General features: G+C 38.7%; 1 protein-coding gene across 1 annotated transcript; it reads right to left on the bottom strand.

Moving 5' to 3' along the window:
* Positions 1 to 1,852: 1,852 nt before the first annotated feature.
* MCM5 (minichromosome maintenance complex component 5) lies at positions 1,853 to 19,194 on the bottom strand. Its single transcript, XM_070946615.1, has 17 exons — positions 19,090 to 19,194; positions 17,981 to 18,156; positions 17,663 to 17,789; positions 17,085 to 17,213; positions 14,993 to 15,165; positions 13,959 to 14,114; positions 13,427 to 13,593; positions 12,948 to 13,119; positions 11,622 to 11,733; positions 10,563 to 10,706; positions 9,488 to 9,553; positions 8,347 to 8,523; positions 7,490 to 7,602; positions 6,311 to 6,439; positions 5,204 to 5,346; positions 4,241 to 4,368; positions 1,853 to 2,811 (listed from the first exon to the last, which is right to left on the bottom strand). Exons 2-17 carry the CDS (start codon positions 18,145 to 18,147, stop codon positions 2,710 to 2,712), a joined length of 2,205 nt encoding a protein of 734 aa, XP_070802716.1. The 5' UTR covers positions 18,148 to 18,156; positions 19,090 to 19,194; the 3' UTR covers positions 1,853 to 2,709.
* Positions 19,195 to 20,225: the final 1,031 nt, after the last annotated feature.

Raw genomic sequence — 20,225 nt, forward strand, 5'->3', positions numbered from 1 at the left:
CAGGACTGGGTGGTCCAAATGGCCATAGCCACTCACATCTATCTAGGTCTAGGACAGGGGTGGGCAATTGTGGCTCTTCTACAACCTGTGGACTTCAACTCCCAGAATTCCTGAGACAGCCAAGCTGTCTCAAATTCTGGGAGTTGAAGTCCACAGGTTGTAAAAGAGCCACAATTGCCCACCCCTGGTCTAGGACATAATGGATGAAATGCTTAACAGAAGGATACAGGATCAACATGTATCACTGAACTAATTTTCCCCTTTGCGCATTTGCTCCAGTAATAACCCCCCCCTTTTTTTTATTTAGACCATACGCTGGGACCATGCCATCATGCAGGATGTCTTTACTCCTGAATGGGGATGCATTTCCTCATTTGGAACTGATAGGCAATTTGGACTTTTTCCCCCTGGACTCACAGCACCTGCTTGAAAAGGTGATAGCTGGGAACTAAGGAGATTCATCTTGTGCTGGCAACAGCAGAATGGCTTTATCCAAAAATCTATCAGGCAATAACAGTTAAAAAAAAAAAGTATAATTAAGAAACTGCCACACCCCTCACAGATCAGCCAAACCGAATACTCCTCTAACTGCAGGACAAGACTGGTCTATCTGCAGTGCTCAGTCAGTATCGTTTCACTGAGCAGGAAAAAGCACAGGGCAAGCTGTCTCTTCATGAGCCAGTTATTCTTTCCTTTATTATGGTGAAGTAATGAACCTTCACTTTGTTTATGAAGCCAGCAGATTTTGGATTTCTAGCACCCTCTACTGGCTGCTGAAATTAGAGAAAGGTTTTAAAGCAACACAGCAAAAGGCCAGCAGGTCAAAATTAGAGAAAACCACCTTTCTGGCTATTATCCCACCAAACAGCATCCCTACATAACTTTTAAAATATATATACTGTACAGCATCAACCTGTGAAAACGACATGTGTATAATACGAGCATTGAACTTCAAGAAAATACAAGCACAAGAGGGGGAAATAAAGGTTCACCTCTGAATTTCCATATGGAAGCCACGTTGCCCATCCTACAAAAACAGGTGAACCATTATTGGAGCACTAATAATTTGCAAACAAAACAAAGACAAAACTCCAGAGGGCAGTTTCTGGTAGTGATGCACAGAATTCAAAAGACAGGGTAAAATCCATTTGATACACCACGGTTTTAACACATACTTGATTAAGCGACTATGGTTTGGTTCACAGACTAAGTCTGAGTAAGTCTTTAAAATATGTGCTTTGGAACACCTGGGAGTACGCACAAAGGTCTCCATTTTGAACTATTAATCATCTGTATCTTTGTTCCACCCTTGGGACAACGGCTTTGGAAGTTTATTGTATGTGAACTTTCCAAAATAGTGTCCAAGAGTCCAAGCTGGAAAGTTGAGGCTGCTTGAATGAAAAAGATACTTGGTATGTACTCCAGAGATTCTGAAGTGCTCTTACACTGGCTTTGCACAGTTCTAATATGCATAACACTAAACTGTAAAGCAAGATTTACAAGCTGTAACAGCTGGGTGTGTTAGTTCAAAAACAAGAGAAAATATGTGGCTTTGTCGAGTGTCTCATTCATGAGTGAAATGAATATTTCCTAGCTGCAAACCTTCTACAGGGTTTCAGGCAGAAATAGTTTGCTTCAATTAGAAAAAACTGTTGGTACAAACAATTTTAAGGCATCATCAAGCCTTCAAATAGTTGTGTCCACTGTTTTTGCACTGGTTTGTTATTTTATTTTTAGAATGCAGTGCTGCTGCTTTAGTTATTTCATTGTTAAATATTAGCAAACAGTATAAAATGTTTATGCAATTTCTCCAATGAAGTATTTATTGCTTTATGCACTCTTGTGTGTATGATTTAGCATGTAATAAAATCAAATTAAAAGGAACCAGGCTGGGGTTTTTTGGGTCATAACTAAAAGGGGGACATTTTCACTACATGGTGGGATTATGCATGGTCACTGTTTTACCACAAGGAATCCTGCTTGCACTTTGAAAGGCCAAAGGAAGAAAAAAAATACAGCTATACTCTTGAGACTCTTGAGGAAAGGTTCTTAACTAACACATTCAAAGAATAATGGTGGAAGTAACTTCTTTCGGCGACTGATCTGTCTACATTTCCTGGTCTCCACTCTTGCTCAGCTAACTGCTATTGAAGTATCACCACCTAAGTACAAAAGTCAGGTTGTGTAAACATGCCTTGGAAGTCTTAACTTCTCAAGGGAGAGATCTTCGTTTTCTGTATGTTGTTTTCCCTGGTTCTCTAACGCTGACCTCAATGGCAGTCACAAGAGATCACAATGTAATTTTATTACACCAAGCAATGAGGCTTTCATCAGAGGGAGAAACACATTAGAGAAAATTAGTTCTGTACTGCTTAACAGCTTTATCTTACCTCACACCCTTAACAGAACACTTTCTATTTGTTACAGACATGTTACTTATTAAGTTTTTGTGTAGATAAAAAAAGGTTTTAATATTGTAACAAAATATCAAGGTGACACTTTAACAGGAAAATTGCAACAAATAAAAGCAAGAGCTATTATTATGCAGTCTCTATCCTGACCTCCCTGTATAGGCAATACTCCAGATTATTTTTCTATGCGCTGAAAGATGTGTTGGAGATATTAAATGTAAGAAAACAGTAGCGAAAATTTAGTTCCAATTACATGGAGAATGAATCTCTTTTAACATTCCAGGAGATGTACAGTATTTTACTTAATGCGATAAAGAACTTTGCGTTGCATGCGATGCTGGATCTCACCACGACGCATCATAAGCTGCAGCACCCTGTAGATGGCGTGCTCAGGATATTTCTGAGAGGGAAAGAAAAGAGAAAAAGACATTTTGTGAAAACATGCCTAAATGGAACAATGAAACTTGAAGAATGATGGACAAACTATGGTGCTAAACTGGACATTGAATTTCTGTATTAAGCAAATAAGACAGCTTCATTTTCACCTACATTTTGTATTAAGCACAGTAGATTTGTCTATTAGGGGATATTCTAGGTACATCTCGACTTCTACCCTGAATTGAGCCTGGAAATATGGTTGTAAATTATGCTGGTCATTAAGCGGGTCATCATGTGATGATCCAATATTAATTTTTTTGTGGCAGTTGTTAATTGTCTGCAGTGGGTGCTTTTTGGTGGAAAGTGGAAGTAAATGCTGGTTTCCAACAAAAAACATAAATCATGGTCACGTGACTGTGGGAGGCTGCAACCAGTCATAAATGTGGGCTTGTTTGCCAAGGATCCAAATGCAATCATTTGACTGCAGTGGGGGAAGGTCCAGCTGTCAGAAGTTTAAATCTGGGTCATAAATACCATTTTTTGGAAGGGTCTGTCGTAACTTCAAATTGCCTCTAAGGAACCAGTTACAAATTGCCTCTAAGGAAAGACTTTCCCAACATGAAAGTACATCTTTTATGCAAAGGGAGACCTATTTCTCCCTCTATGGTATTAAATCAGCTGTTAAGAGGAAGTGAATATTCTACGCACTCCACCTATAGCCCTGATCTCTTTGCATCCTCCTTCCAAATGTGTGGAAGTCCAATTCTCACAATCCTTGGGTCAAAGGACAGGAACAGCTGTTCTAGAACAGTGATGAATAAACATGGTGTTCTAGGCGGCGGGGATCGCCTCTGCCTATTTGCCAGTGTTTGCACCCTATTGCTGCCACCATTCAGAGTTCGCCACCACCTTTCACCATCGCTGAATGGGGGCGATCCCCACCGCCTAGAACAGCTGATTGGCAGTAGTCCAGGAGGCCAATCCAACCGTCAATCAGCTGCTCGGCAGCGAAGGCTCCAGCGGTGGCAGCAGCAGCTCAGCTCAGTTTACCGGTGGTGGGCACAACAGAGTAAAGCCCTGACGAGCCACATGCCGGGGCTGCGATAATGTGCTGAAGCTAACCAGGCTGTTTGCTGCAAGGACACTAGCCAGATGAATACCAGACGGATGCTGGGAGGCAGAGGCAGATTTTTTTTTTTTTCCCCTCTAAAGCTAAAGTGTGTCTTATGGTCCGGTGCATCTTATAGTGCAAAAAAAATTGGTAATTAGGTCTGCACATCTTGCAACTTGCCCAGACAACCAATGGCACACATTCTAGGGGTTCCGTATCTTCTTGATAAACTGCACATAAACCTCTTAATTTGTGCTACTTTCACAGGACTGCAAGCACAGGTGATTTGTCAACAGGTGAGAGAGCACTTCCAACTGCCTCTCTCTCTCAGGTAACTTACTTGCTTCACAAAATCCTGGATGATGCTGTGTTCAGATACTTGGGAGCCAATGGCAAAGCGACGCTTGAGCTGCTTCTCAATGCGAGACAGCATCTCTTGGTCTTCCTGAGTAGTGAAGCCTTCTACTCCTGCAGGGAGGGCATATTGCAATTAACAGGAGACACAATTTTTTTTATAGAAGTAAATTGTTCAAATCTTTGATATCTGATCTAGTCAAAATTTACAACAGTACATTTTGTATCAGCATGAGTTGTTCTGTTGGATTTCATCAGTTTAAATAAACCGGAATTTAATACAATTGAAGTGGAAGGTTCATATCATTTATTTTTTGTCTCCTAAGAGTCCCCTTATTAAATTCTATCAGGTATAATTATATGGTTAGCATGTTAGTGACTCTAAGCCATTTCATATATATTAGTGCAGACTTTTTCCTTACAGCAATGCTTAAGGTAAGGAAAATATTGCAGATGGGGATGACAGTAAAGAAATTAATTTTTTTAAATTACCAACCTACCTTCCATTGAGGACCTATATGCTGCACAAGTCAAAAAGAGGGCTGTGAAAATATTTACAGACCCCTCACATCCTGGACATAAACTGTTTCAACTCCTACCCTCAAAGCGACGCTATAGAGCACTGCACACCGGAACAACTAGACACAAGAACAGCTTTTTCCCAAACGCCATTACTCTGCTGAACAAATAATTCCCTCAACACTGTCAAACTATTTGCTAAGTCTGCACTACTATTAATCTTCTCATCATTCCTATCACCCATCTCATCCCACTTATGACTGTATGACTGTAATTTTGTTGCTTGTATCCTTACGATTTATATTGATATTGTTTCCTGATTGCTTATTTGTACCCTATGACTATCATTAAGTGTTGTACCTTATGATTCTTGATGAAAGTATCTTTTCTTTTATGCATAAGCCACGTGCATTTCCTTGGTGAAACTCACCTGAGAGGTTGCCTGACAAAGCCGCATCAAGTGTAGACACCTGGAAGAGTCGCAGGGCTTCTTCAATGTCTGCCTCAGTAGCAAAAGGTTGGAGCTTCATCTTACTGAGGGATTCTGCTATTCGCACAATGGCCTCCAGCTGCCTGCATGGAATGAATGAAAAAGCTCCATTAAAATAATATAAAAGGAATGGAAAAAATAATCATGAGAAGTCTTTAAAACATAAAAGAAAAAAGAAAAAGGGTGAAGCATTAAATCAATAGAAATATTAACTGGAAATTAAATTTGGACAAGGATCATTTCAGCATGTCTATTCAAACTCAAGATCTTTCTCTATTCTCATTGTATTCAAATTTCCAGTGGTAATATGTGTATCCAGACATTGCAGGATGCATCATATAGGGACACCTCAAGCTCATAAATGTTTATGCCTTTTAATAACATTTGTTTGTCTGAAAAGTTGCACCTAGACTTTCTGATTTATGTGTATCTAGCAGTGTGCACCAAATGGCAAAAATCTTTTGAACCTGGAATAAACCGTCGCATTCTGATGGTTCTGCATTATTTGCTGCGATTCCAGATTTCAGATGAAACAGTATTGAAATGAGTAGAGCAAGGCTATTATGTGCATCCCCATCTTCTCTCAGCAGATTTTAAAGTGACCTCTCCCCACTGGTCCATTCACCCCGATATTCCCAAAGCAAAATTCTAATGTAGTATATAGCCCATCATCCTCCCAGCTGCCAACATTCTTAGGTTTCTCTGCTCTCCAAATACCAAAACCACTCCTGTACAGATCAAAACACTCCTAGTTTGTTAACTGAATAGGTCAATTTCCCCCTCTATCCCTAGACATGCAGGTTTCGGTTCAGTCATTGGCCAAATCAGTTTTTTGTGCATGGGACAGGTTATGCACAGAAGACTTTGCTCATCCCTATGTATACTTACTGACTAGACAACTGTCATGAAAAAATAAGATGAACCTTCTTGCCTAATGACACTTGAGAGAATCAGAAACTGTACAGAGGGACTTTTCTGTACAGTTTCTGTACTAAATAACCATTATTTAGTTCCTCACTTGAAACCCAGATACATACTTCCCCTTACCTTACTGTAATGGGAATGTTGGAGCGACGGTCGCTTTCTCTTTCATGTTCGCGGGCACCACTGCGCATAAGGATATAGCGGTTCTTCAATTTCTCTGCAGCTTCTGCAGAGAGGCGAGGACCACATTTCCTATGGGAACAAATAAAAATCTTAGCATACACACACACACACACACACACACACACACACATATTCATACATACACATACACCACATAAATAAATACAAGATCATTTCATCTCACCAAATTTTTAATTCTTATGGCACAGTCACAAACCAAATTTGTAAACACTAGCAAGTCATAATGTAGTTTAGGATGTTGTGTGAACACATCCGCTGTGGCTTATTAAACAAACCACTGTTAGAACACCTTAATATACCGTATTTTTTGGAGTATAAGACACACTGGAGTATAAGTCGCACCAAGATTTCGAAGAGGTAAAGAAGGAAAAAAAAAAGTTTTTGCCTTACCCAGCCCCCAGGAGCACTCTGCAGCCCTCCCAAACCCTCTGCGTGCCCCGTTTTTTTTTTGCAAAAATGAGATGCACAGAGGGCTTGGGAGACCTGCAGAGTGCTCCTGGGGGCTGGGGAGGGCAAAAATGCACCCGTTTTTGGCCTCCCAAACCCTCTATGCATCCCCTTTTTGCAAAAAACAGGCCTGTTTTTCACGAAAACGGAACGCATGGAGCAGGGTTTCAGGAAGCCAAAAATGGCTGTATTCGGTGTATAAGACGCACTATTTCCACCCTCTTTTAGGAGGGAAAAAGTGCGTCTTATACTTCAAAAAGTACAGTAATGTATGAACTTAGTCTCCAGGCTGCTCAATTTATGAAATCAAAGTGGATGTTCTAAAGTGATTTCCTAATGATATGCCTTTTCTCCTCTAGCATCTTCTGGAAGCTTATAGCACCATGAAACTTATTAAGAATAGTTGAGTGGGCTTCTCTCCTACACTCCTTAATGTGGGACACTACTTGAGGGAAGGCATTTTTGCTGCTGAAATGTCACCCTGGCCCTCAAGTCAGAGTGAAGGAAATTTTGCTTTTGCTTCAGCACTGAGTTGAAGACCTTTTGAATCTCTACAACAAAAGCAAAGCCTAATTTTTATTAATCTGACGCATGCTTGAAAGGTTTCCACCACTCTTCCCATGTAATTACTGCTACAGTCGTCTTACTCACGCTCTGCAGTAGGCAATCAGCTTTTTCAGTTTATGCAGCTCAATCTCACCCTCCACTGCCTGTGTCTGGGTTAAGGCACTTACATGTAGTGACATCACATGCTTGGCCAGGGTCTAGAGAACAACAAATAACAAATTAACCAGAAGGAAAAAAAAAAACCCACTGAAACTGCCTTCTGCACTTATTATTAGTGCAATGGCTTTATTGCTTTGGCATGCTAACTTTTTGAAGCCTGCAAGCAATCTGCCATTATCATTCCTTTAAAAAAGCACTGATTGCTCTTTTTACAGTAGTAAAGGGTTATTATACCTTATTCCACCCTTTATATAATCTTTGGAGAGCAATTTAGGGTATGTTTATACAAAACAGAGAGTCACAAGCTAGGCAATCAAACTTTATTGGACTCATTCATATGTAGTCAGTCATTATATCATGTGAACATAGAAGAATTGATTAAATGGATTATGGTTATGCTAGTCTTGGGTAAATGTAATATGAAAGCACAGTCCATAAATCTTGTAGAATTTATACAGTTTTACAATCCTTTCCAGGGCAGAGATAACATTTAAATACAGTAGGATCTAAATTTGCAAAATACTTTCTACCTTCTGAATGCTAGCTTCGTTTTATAAGGAAGTGTAAAATATTGGCTAAATTCTCTAGAACGAGTATAGAAGAGTATAGAAATGCATTCTTTATCTAGCCCTCCTTTTAGAAGTATTCTGTTATATAAAAGAAATGGAATATAGGCTTTCACAAAATCAAGCCTTTGTGCCATTGTTTCTACGGTTTTTTAAAAAAAATGAATTTCCCACACACCCTCTCCCACATTGTACTGGGCTATTCAAACAACCCACCATGTCTCTTTCCTCATTGTGCTCATCTTTGACAATGAAGATCATATCAAATCGGGACAAAATGGTGGGCATGAAGTCTATGTTTTCGTCTCCTTTAGTTTCATCCCAGCGTCCAAACACAGAGTTTGCAGCTGCTAACACAGAGCAGCGTGAATTTAGGGTAGTGGTGATACCAGCCTGCATGATTGTACAAAGGAAAAACCTGTATTAACCAGCATGTAGTACAGTCAAAATGATGGGACTTATTCAAATTCTTACCGTACTGGGCCTACAGTTTAGAAAAACTAAAAGTTAGAGTAAGATGCAAATCAATCTGGAATACTTCCCCCATCATGTTCTATAAAAAAAATGCATATTAATCTATAACCAATGGCCCACAGCGAGGCACTCTCAACTCTCTATACAAAAGCTGAACCTATTTAATTATTGTCAGGATTAGGGACCAAATGGGAACCTTAAGCCTCTGTAAAACGTTAAAAATACTCACTTCCTACTTTAAACTTTACAACACAAGAAAGAATAAAAATTTTCTTCTCTGCCCACTGTTGCAACTGCATAATGTTACCATTGTGCTCACTGTGGTCCTGGACAGGATGCAAAGGAAAAACGAAGCCCTTGGCACAAAAAATGTTGTTCAGGCCTGATAAGGAAGAACAAATTCGATCTCATTTGATATTTTAAGGCTGGCCTGAACAGCCCCCAGCCTATTGGGTAAATAAAACCTTTGGACCTACTGATACGACCCATTGGCTTCTCTCCTAACCCTTATCTTTTCTGATAACAACTTTTGATCTTCAGTTCCTTTGAATATTTCTCATTGGTAAAGTTTTAGAGTTATTTTCAAGTAAGATCAACGGAGAATCTAATTGCTCTTCAATGGATTTCCAGAAGCTTGTATGAATGCATAAAAGGCTTCAGGCAAATAAGTCAGCAGAATGGTCCATTTCATGCTTTGGAATCACCTACTTGCTACTGTGCATTACCCTCCCACCCCCACCCCCTTTGCAATTTATCCAGAGTCAATTTCATCCTTGGTCAGAAATAAAAAGTCCCTGGTTTAAAGCCATGTAAATGAACAAAAGAAAAAGCACTGAAAAAAATAACTGTGAGGATTTCTCAGAAGCTGATATGGTAAGTTCACCTTGGCAATGGAGATGGTCTGCTGCTCCATAGCTTCATGGATGGCCACTCTATCATCTTCACGCATCTTTTTCAAAGAAGAGGGGAAAACAACAGGTCAAATTTCCACATGTAGAAGAAAATAATACCATTTTGTTAAAACCTTTTGTTAAAAGTTTTGAAATAACATTCAAAGCAATAGTCAATTATGTGTTGTTTTATGAAAGTTGGTATCCACGGTAAAGTTGGTAGCTCACTTTCAGCACAAATTAAATGAATACATTTTTGAGCTTAAGCTGGTTTGAGGTTTCTTGAATTACAGAAGTTTTACTATTCTCCATTTTTAAAAAAATGAATGCATATATTTATATAAAGCTCTCTTCTTAATGTGATGTGAACTTACTATGCACAGTCCTAGACTTATCACCATAATTCTGATTATGGTGATAATCAAATACAATCATAAGTCATAGTGATTGTTAAATGGGTCACAATGTGACCACATCTGATTTTATGACCATTTTTTGGCAATTGTTAAGCAAACGTCACGGTCATTAACAAATCTATTATACACAGTGGACATTTTTTGGGGAAACCAAAGTAAATGCCAGAAACTGGCATAAAATGTGACCACAGGATGTTGCAAATGCCTGTAAATGTGAGCCAACTGCCGAGCAGGCGTGCATGACTGTTGGAACTTCAAAACTGGGTTATAAGTAACATTGGGGAGGTCCCTTGAACGGTTGCTAAGTGACTATTCCAAAGGTGCTTTTTCTTTTTCAAGAGGCAACTGGACTTTCTGATTTTTCTTTGAAGACGTTTCACTTCTCATCCAAGGAGCTTCTTCAGCTCCGACTGGATGAGAAGCTAAATGTCTTCAAAGAAAACAATAAAGTCCATCTTGAAAAAGCCCCTTTGGGACAACCATGACCTGGATGACTGAGAATCTACATAGACATTTGCTAAGTGACTGGTTGTTAAGCAAGAACCAACTGTATTCCAATCTTAAAGCCCAATCAAAACACATACACACACCCCACAGACACATTTCTTGGCAGTATTACAACAGAGGTTTTTGCTAACCCTTCCATCTGTACCTTGTCAAACTCGTCAATGCAAACCACTCCTCCATCAGCCAAGACCATGGCTCCACCTTCTACAAAGAAGCTCCGTGTAGCTGCATCTCTGATCACTGAGGCAGTCAAGCCAGCTGCACTGCTGCCTTTCCCTGAAGTATAGACCTGAAAGGGGTGGGTGGGGAGACCATGTAATGTTACTCAAATATTCTACAGGGCAGAAACTGTTTGATAGCAAAAGAAGGAAAAAAGCTGCTATTTCTGAAATTGTTTCCCATTTAAATTGCTCCATTAATGTGGAATGTGCCTTTTTATAACTTACATTTATATTATGAAACATACAGTAATTCAGACCTTGACTTTCTTCTAAGTGACAAATTGTAGATTTGTAGATTCAAGCTGCCTTTTTATGTATAACTCGAGATGATGAGCATAACTAATACACTGTGTGTCCTACTTTCCCCACAATAACCCTATGAGGAGGGCTGGGCTGAGAGTGATAGGCCCCAAATCACCCAGCCAATTTTCTGACCTAACAGAAGACTGGAACTGAGTCTCCTGGTTTCTTGGTCAGTCCCTTAATCACTACATCAAACTAGCTCACTATGTAACATCCCTGTCTTCACTTTTACCATTTAAGGCATCACAATTACAAAGGCCTCAAGCTCCCACATTAGCCAAGTAGAAATTCTTGACTTAAAAATAAAATTTATTAAGGATTCTACCTTCAACTCTTCATTCCCCTGGTATTTGACATACATTATTATTAGTCTTTGATCACTCAGCTATAAGTAACTCAGTCAGGATTGTTATCAATCTTAGAAACGCACCTTGCAACTAGCAGTTTTTCCCAAGTTTATCTTTTCATCCCTCACATCATACCACCCAATCTTCCATATACAAGCCAACAGGTAGATTTCTCAAATAAGACAATCTTTAGTATCAGCATTATTCAGAGTTTATGCAATAAAATCAGAAAACAAGATGAATGATCTTTTAAATTAGTGGAACGACAATCTATAATTTTAATAATTGATATGCCTATGGATCAGGTACATAACTGCCCGACAAGTTACTTACTCCTATGGGTGAACATCTTTCTACAAACTTTAAGAGCTGAGACTTGGCAGTTCCGGGGTCTCCCATCATGAGCAAATTAATATCCCCTCTACGTGTTAACCCATCTGGAAGTCTGTAAATTGAGAGAAAGTGATCAGAGACTGAATATGAACTGTTTGTTAGAAAGCCCCTCCTTATTGAATTAAAATATCATTGGAGTGATTGAAGGAAGCAGCTGGGGTAACTGCTTGGAGCTTTGCAAATAGGAATTCTGCACTCCTTATTAACATTTCATTAATCCCCTAATATCAAACAAGTCTCATCATGAATTGGATCGGCTGAGACTTTTCTAACAGAACTCCTATCTGATTCCAACCAGGTATGCTTTCTTTCAGCACTCTATAAGTTGTAACAGCAGAGGTGGGAAATCTCTGAATCTTCAGCTGTTGCTGATTCTAACATCTCATGGCAAGAGAAGCAGGGGATTCACTTCAGAAACATCTAAAACAGAGGTCTTCAAACTTGGCAGCTAACTTGGCAGCAAATTTGACAGCTATGCTATCTGGAGAATTCTGGGAGTTGAAATCCACAAGTCTTAAAGCTGCCAAAATTGAAGACCCCTGATCTAGAAGGTCACAGAATTTTACCTGTGTATTAGGGAGTAATGTTTATCATTCTATCCAACAAGCTTTCATTGTCTAGCTCAGTGGTTCTCCAAGAATGGTCTGGGAAGCCCTGGAAGTTCAGAGACCCTTCCTGTGGTTCAAATAAAATTTCAAAAATTTTCAGTTTTAATTTCTAATACAGTAAATACTGATTGTTATAACCCACAGAAATCAAAGTTATTTTGGAAAAATTAGTTTTAAGAAAGTTAAGGGATCCTGAAACCAAAATCTTAAGAGAAGCAGTAGTTAAAAACAAAAATTCTGGTGCTCATCCACTCATGCTGATGCACCTTTCTCTGCAAGACTGTTTTGGTTCCATTTGCAAACAATAATCACTCAAATTTGCTATTTGAGTTATTTTTTTTCCCTTTAGAGGCTGCCTAAGAGTAGTTATTAAGAACATCAAAGCCCAAAGGGAATTGGAAATGGAGCAGAGGTAGCAATGCTTTTTTCCTCTTCCATTCTAGTTCAACAAAAGAAAACACCATGTAACAGATAGCTGCTCCTTCCTTTTCATGTAGTGCTGGGTAAACAGCATTATTTTCTTTCCCAGGAATAGTTATGGTAAAAGTAAGGAAAATCTTAAGTATATAAAAAGGCTGCTTCATAGTAAAATAAAACAAGCATAAGCCCGTATGACTTTCTTTCTTAATGATACCCCTTTACCTCTCTTGCCAATTACCTTTTTCGAGAGCCTCCAAAAAGCATGCATGCAATTGCCTTCTTGATATCATTACTACCATAGATGGAAGGAGCAATGCTTTTGGCAATCATATCATAAATATTGGGCATGGAAGCCAAATGCCGAAACTCCTCCTCTTCCTGAGGTGTCATGGAGCCACTGACACTGCGCCCTAGAGAAAAACAGACAAATATTGAAAGGTTAGGGTAAATTCTCTCATCACCAGGATAAGAATACCAAACTAGCTTGCAGGGTTGTTCTGATATAATTCTAACCAAAAAAAAATTATGTAAATAAAAAATTACATCTTATGTAATACCTTATCAGTCATACTAACAAAGTACTATTGACATTAGACATGACTATTTTGAGAAATGCCACCAATCATTTGTATTGAATAGTCTTAAGTCCCCAGATTAATATTGATTTCACTCTGATATGGACTACATTAGAAAGATAGAAAGCTTTTAAAGCTTTACCTGAGCCTTCGGTGTCTACTTGGATTCCTACCACACGGATGTAGGAGCTCCGGATGCCAACTCCAACATTGTTCCGGCTCTTGATCTTTGTGAGGCCGGCTTTTTTGATTGAGTAAACACCTATGATGGTAGCTCTGTTCCCAGGGACAACTTTGTCACAAAGATATCTGGAAAATTAAGAGCAAGGAAGAAAGAAAAAGCAATTTAAAATGGAACAAAAAGGGTAACTCTTGAACGCTGTCTATGATTTTTGCTAATAACAGGTGGCTGTCTGCTTACAAAGACCTTGAGGATCATATAACATGGATAAGTGCCACTAACAACTATATTTATGCCTATATATAGTTTTAGCTAATTCAGTTTTCCATTTTATGTATTGAAACAACCAAATTCTGTCTTAAGCATGAACACAAACACAAGCATCTAAAGGTTTTAACCATGGATACAATAACATATTGTCTTTGGGTTTTTCTAGTTAATTGAATCTCTTGTTGCACCAGTCCTATCCTGCTGAAGAATCCAGAGGCATCACCTGTCACAATAGAGCTGCATGTGCCGAGGCAACTCTCCATGAGGAACAGCATCAGGAGACTCTTGAAGCTTCAATGTCTGGAAATCCACACATTTACATTTGTCTGGAACAATGAAATATGGGTCCAAAGGACATTTTGCTAGGTTAGTCTGTTCCCTAAAGTGAAAAGAAAGACAGTGCAGGTAAAATGGGAACAGTTTTACTATTTTATAATGTCTGTCTCAATCATTCTCAAAAGACTTTGGTGTTACAAATTTTGGAAATACCAATACTATGGGTACCAAATTTGTCCATGGTTATCTAAAATAAACTTTGAATCTTAGATGCAAATGGAATCCACATATCCACTAAACTTTAACCCAAATTCTTGCAGTTGTATTAAGAGTTGGCTAATTAAACAATACTAGCCACTTCACTGCCAGTGTTATAGTGTTCAATCTCATATTGCATCACTACACTGCATTAAAATGGAACAAAGTTGCTTTCTTGCTCTTAATTTTCTTTTGCATATCACCTTGTTTGGAAATTCAGAGTTCATTTTTTTAATGAATCCAGTTTAGATTTATTAGATACATTTTAATTTTCTGGGGTACAGGAAAACAGAGTTTTTAATTTATCTGTGCAGATCAATTCAAATTACATGTTTTTTCCAAGAAATTGTGTTTTTTTTTTTCAAAGCTCTATATAATCTTAACCAAACAAGCATCTTCCAAATGTTTTTGCACTAGAACTCTCCCAAACTTTTACTAAATTGTTTGTGGCTAATAGAAATTAATCCAAATATCTGGATGGCATAAAATTTGCCCAACTTTGCCTTAAATGAAAGGAAATAAATATAACAAAGGCTATAATCTTAGGCAAATTATTTGACAATTCTAATGAAGCTTAATAGGGCATGTTAATGAGAAAGTATATATAGGAGTCCTCTGTAAACAAATGCAAAGCAACATAATCATATGTGTCATAATCATATGTGTCTTACTCAAAAGTAAATGTAATTAAAATCTGAAAGGAAATGCAACCCATTCCCTTACGTGCTGCACTTCCGAGGAAGAGCATATCCTTCCAGGCCTGGACGTAAAGCTATGTTAGGTATTATATTCCGGCAAGAGCGGCATTGGATGGTGATCTTGGTTGCTTTGGCTCTCACAGGAGTTGCAGCAATAATGATTCCTGGAATCTTCACCAAATGTGACATCTGTTCAGACTTCAAAACAAACAAGGAGAAATTACAACCGTCATGAAATCTGCAAATACACACACACACACACACACACACACACACACACACACACAGAGCATCCAAAGATCTAGAAATCTAAATCTCTTTTCCACAGTCACTACAAGGTGTTCATAATATGTTCCAATTATATTGGAACATTATATTCCATGTATCCAGATAGGAGATACAAAAATACAGAATGAGGCACATAAAAACATGTCATACATATATCATTTATTGCAACCCAAGAACATAGGGCTCTTAGGTTCCACATTTAAATGAACTTCAGAATGAAGTGTTCCTTTGAATCTGCTTTCTGAAGCCACAAGTTCCCTTTGTTTCCTACTGTAAAACATCTGCACTGCTTTATATTTCAAAAAGGTTTTATTTGCAGCCACCTCCTCCAACATCTGGAATAGTCAGAAGACTCTGTGGATGCATAAAGGCCTCTATGTCCAGTTAAATATTTTGGGGTCTTCAGATTTTTTCAAAGGATTGTGAGCCACCTGGAGCCAATTAAATTGCCCTCATAAGAAATATGTGTGCATAATTTATTGCAATTAATAATTAGGTACAACAAAGAAAATAAATATCACTTTTGTGGTACAAAGCATCTGACGAGATGAAAGTTGGCATTGAACTAGTTTTTAGATTTTTATCCTGCCTTTAAAAGAAATTCAAGGCAACAAACATTCTTAATACTCTTTCCTTCTCCTCTTTTTTCCCTCAGCTCTGTGAGGTGGGTGTCAGGGCGTTGATTAATCCCATTCTGCTTTTGGGATAATCGCACCTGATTACGAGGGGTGGATCAAGACTTTTCCTTGCAAGTATACTTTAAGAAAACAAAACCCGAAGATATATTCTAAGAAAACTCATTTATTTGTTATAAAGAAAATAAAACAACTAACTGATCTAATTAGTTACATTTTGAAATAGTTCGTGCCAGCTGCTTCTCAGCAGCCGGACCTTTTCTTGGCAAGAGAACAAAGGAAAGGGTGTGAAGGAATGTGGAGTGGAGTACATGCGCCGTTTAGCTTACTGATAAGGATTCTTGGCAAGCTACGGAAAGTCAGATAGTCCAGAAATGAGAGCTCAGCTGGTAAATAAAAAAACGCAGTGACAGTAGGTTGGGCTGAGCGAATGACTGGTCCAAACTCATCCAGCTGCTTTTCATGTCTAAAGCTGGACTAGAACTCATAGACTTCTGGTTTTTAGGGCAGCATCTTAACCACTATATCAAACTGTCCCTCCACAAAAATAAAGGATAGTTTTGATATAACTTTTATTTCAAGTTTATTTTAGAGTAAATGGATCATAGCTACAAAGGTTCCTTAAGGCAGCCATCAATATAAAGAAATTCTAAACAATAAACTGGAAAGACAAATCATTATACCTTATTGGCAAAATTAAGCTAATAGAGATTTTTATTACAATACTAATAAAATGCAGGAAAATGCAGAGGGAACCTTCATTAACTCTACAAAACTATTGTTCCAACCTCATTTTGAGTGAATCCTTAAAAAATAGCATATTTCAAATTGAGCTTCTTCTCAACTTCAACTTTTCTTGAAAAGAGGATGGAAATGATTTGCCATTCGGTTCTTCCAGGGTTTTACCTCTCAAACTAAGCTATAGTACAAAGAGGGGTTTCTGCAGGATGTGGTAAAAAAAAAAAAATAAGGATGGTGGTCTTAAGTGCAATGCACATAAAAACTGAGAGCTTTGATACACCTTTGTGGGTGCCATTTTTATTTCTGTTTTACCATACAGATATCCCTGTATGGTATATCCCTGGCTACAGATCTGCAGTTTCCTGAGAACTTTCTATTCAAACACTAAGCAGGTCTTCCCTGTTTAGCTTTATGAAATCAGCCACAGGTCATAAGGCTGAGGGTCTAACTAACCTTGAGATTTCGGATGTTGGATGGATTGGCATCTGATCTGAGCATAACTTGAATATCCTGAAGAGTCTCTTCTCCTATTGGCCGAGGACGTGTTACTTCATCAGCTACCTCTTTTGCAGCTTCTTCCAGCTAAGAAAGAAATGAAATTGTTTAAAATATAGGAAGAAAAGCATTCGCCTTTTCTTAAAGAAGAAGGCCCAATTGAACAGAAATAGCTGAAAAGTAGTCTAATCATAGAACATTAAGTTTCAGTTAGAAAAGTAACAATTGGAGTGAATTTTGGAATAGGGCATATCTAGTTAATAATACTGTGGAATACTTATACATTATACACTTATACATAAAAAAGGCATAAAGGGGATAGTTCAGTAATATAACATAGTCTTTACAGGCAGAAAGCCTCAGGGTTAGTAGTCCACATTTCTAGATGGGCAATAAAAGATTCCAGTTTGAAACCCAGAAGAGTTGCTGTCATCAGTATTAAGCTAGATGGACCCGTAGTCTGAATCTCTACAAGGCATCATTCCATAATCTAACAGCAACTTCCCACATATTTCTCCCATGCTGCATATAGGTACCAGCTGAAGATGCTCCACAGGCTGCTTGTATATATAGTTTGCCAGATCTTCATCAAAGCTTGCCAAATCTTCTATCTCCACCTCAATCCAATATTGTCCAACATTATAATGACGTTTGAGCTCATCTCTTTCAATATAGTAGGAGAAAAAAAAGAGACCCATGAATATATTTATTGGAATAACATTCACAACTATGCACAAAGCTGCAGAACTCTAGGGCAAGTTATCTTATTTTGATATACTTACCAATACTTCAAAGGTATTTCAACTTAAAATGCTATAAACAATTGTTTAAGTTTTCCAAAAGAAAAAGGGCACCTGTATTTGAAAGAGAAGCCAGTCCTGTCTGTTCCAATGCGATACTGCCTTAAAAACTCTTTGAAGCGTTTCTGCAGCTGAGACTTTCGAACTTGCCCTTCATCTGCAATCGGGTCTCCACCAAAGCTATCGCTGTAGAAAATGCCAGGATCATCAAAACCAGACATGCTGATTCTCTGAAAAAAAAAAAAAAGGAGAATGGAGCTGAAAGATATCAATAAGATACATTACAAATATAGGTTTCACAACTTATATTAAGTCTAAAGCAGCTGGAAGCTGGGCAGCACTAAATTTAATAATTACAATTAAGCCAGAGATCCAGTTTAAAGTTCAGGAAAAACACTTCTGAGCATGTGCAAAGTTTACCCTACAGCTTTTATACAAGACAGCTTCTTCTTTTGCATCATTTTTCCTTTTCTCTGTGGCAGAGGTGGGTAGCTTAGGATTTTCTGTTGCAAAGCAATCATTCCCAATAATTATAATGAAAGCCACATGAAGAATTAGTCACCTAGCTGCGAGATGGGCAACAAAATTAGATAGATTAAAGATTAGAAAGAAAGAAAGAAAGAAAGAAAGAAAGAAAGAAAGAAAGAAAGAAAGAAAGAAAGCTAAGTTCTTTATTGGCCGAGTGTGATTGGACACACAAGGAATTTGTCTTTGGTGCACATGTTCTGTGTACATAAAAAGACAAGATACATTCGTCAAGAATCATAAGGTACAACACTTAATGATAGTCATAGGGTAATTCAGCAACAGGACAAGAGCCTCGAGTTCCTTATAACTCATAACGGGAGATCTGTGTTTTTAAGCTGAAAAACTGCAAGCAGGAATCGTTCTTTTATTTTGAAGGGCACATTATAACCAGCCAACTTTGATTCAATCGACTCACCCATCTGTGATACTTCTACAAGTTACCATCCTAGTGGGGGAGGATGGGAGTTGTGCAAAAGTTGGGCTATACAAGAAATGCTTGGAGGAACATTGTTTCAGACATGACGGGTCACTAATGAACATCGCCTCTCCTGAACTCTGGTTAAGCAGCAACCCAAGACTGACCCATACAAGCAGGTATCGCTCTAACGCGCGCCCCTGACCCCAGCGCCCCTCACCTGCCTCTGCAGCCGTAGAGAGAGAAACCTCTCGCAGAACGACTCGGTCGCTCGCTAGAACTCCGGGAGGCGTTTTCGCGGCAAAAAGTAATAAAAAAAAGTTATTCTGGGTTCGCCGGCAGTTACGCACTCCGCTTTGCCCGCTGTCATTGGCTCAAGGGCAGCAGGGCGTGTAACGATTGGCTAAAACCTCTGTCCTTTAAGCTTCACTCTTTAAGGGCGCGAGAGAACGGCGGCAGCAAGATTGGAGGCGACCTAAATCAGGGCCCGCCTCTTTGCAAACTTTTCCTTTACCGAATTGGTCAGCCGTCCGCTAGACTAAAGGAACTTTTTTTTTTTGGCGCCAAAACTTGTCGCTTGCAGCGAAAAAAAGGGAAGGAAGGTTTAAAATGGCGGCTGTGGCTCGAAATGGGAGAGATTCGGCGCTTTTCGCTTTTCGCGAAATTCGCCATCGCGTTCGCTTGTAGGTTTGTTGCCCTTGATAGCTATGGAAGAAGGTAGTCCTGCAAATAAAACTTGCCTTTTCCAAGCCAGAAAGTATGAGAAGATGCATCCGTTGATTTTGTTTTGCCACTCCCCTACAGCAAGAGATGGGGGCGGGGTGAGTGTGTGGGAAAGATTGAAAGCAGAATTGGAGAGAGATCTGCCCGTTACACACATGTTAGGCCAACGTTATTTAAAAGCATATAAAAACAATGCGAAACGAAGAAAAAAGAAATATCAAAGTAAGCTAAAAGTGCAAGTCAATTAAAAAAATTTTTTTAATAATATTTTTTTTAAAATAAGGTTTTTAGTAACAAATCAGTGCATTGGGGTTTTAAGAGCCTTGGTGGTGCAGTGGACTAAACTGCTGCTGTTAAAGTAGTACTTAGCTGCCAGCTGCCTCCAATTACTGCGAGTTCAATTCTCACCAGGCTCAAGGTTGACTCAGCCTTCCATCCTTTCTAAGGTAGGTAAAATGAGAACCCTGTTTGTGGGGGCAATAAGCTGACTTTGTATAAAAAAAGAGCACCTACTAAGCAGGTATATACAAAAGTATGAAGGCTATTGCTTAATGCATTGTAAGCTGCCCTGAGTCTCCGGAGAAGGGCGGCATATATAAATCGAACTAATAAATAATAAATAAGTGTATTAGT

This window comes from Pituophis catenifer, unplaced genomic scaffold, assembly GCF_029215685.1.
Source record: "Pituophis catenifer annectens isolate HBS135680 unplaced genomic scaffold, rPitCat1.0.hap2 SCAF_7, whole genome shotgun sequence".
NCBI classification, from domain to species: Eukaryota; Metazoa; Chordata; class Lepidosauria; order Squamata; family Colubridae; genus Pituophis; species Pituophis catenifer.

Coding starts and splice junctions, on each gene's coding strand:
- MCM5 (XM_070946615.1), bottom strand. CDS start 18,147: ATGTCTGGTTTTGATGATCCTGGCATTTTCTACAGCGATAGCTTTGGT. Junction 17,790..17,980: donor GGCTTCTCTTTCAAATACAG/GTGCCCTTTTTC, acceptor CTATATTGAAAG/AGATGAGCTCAAACGTCATT. Junction 17,214..17,662: donor CTGTGGAGCATCTTCAGCTG/GTACCTATATGC, acceptor TTTCTTTCTTAG/CTGGAAGAAGCTGCAAAAGA.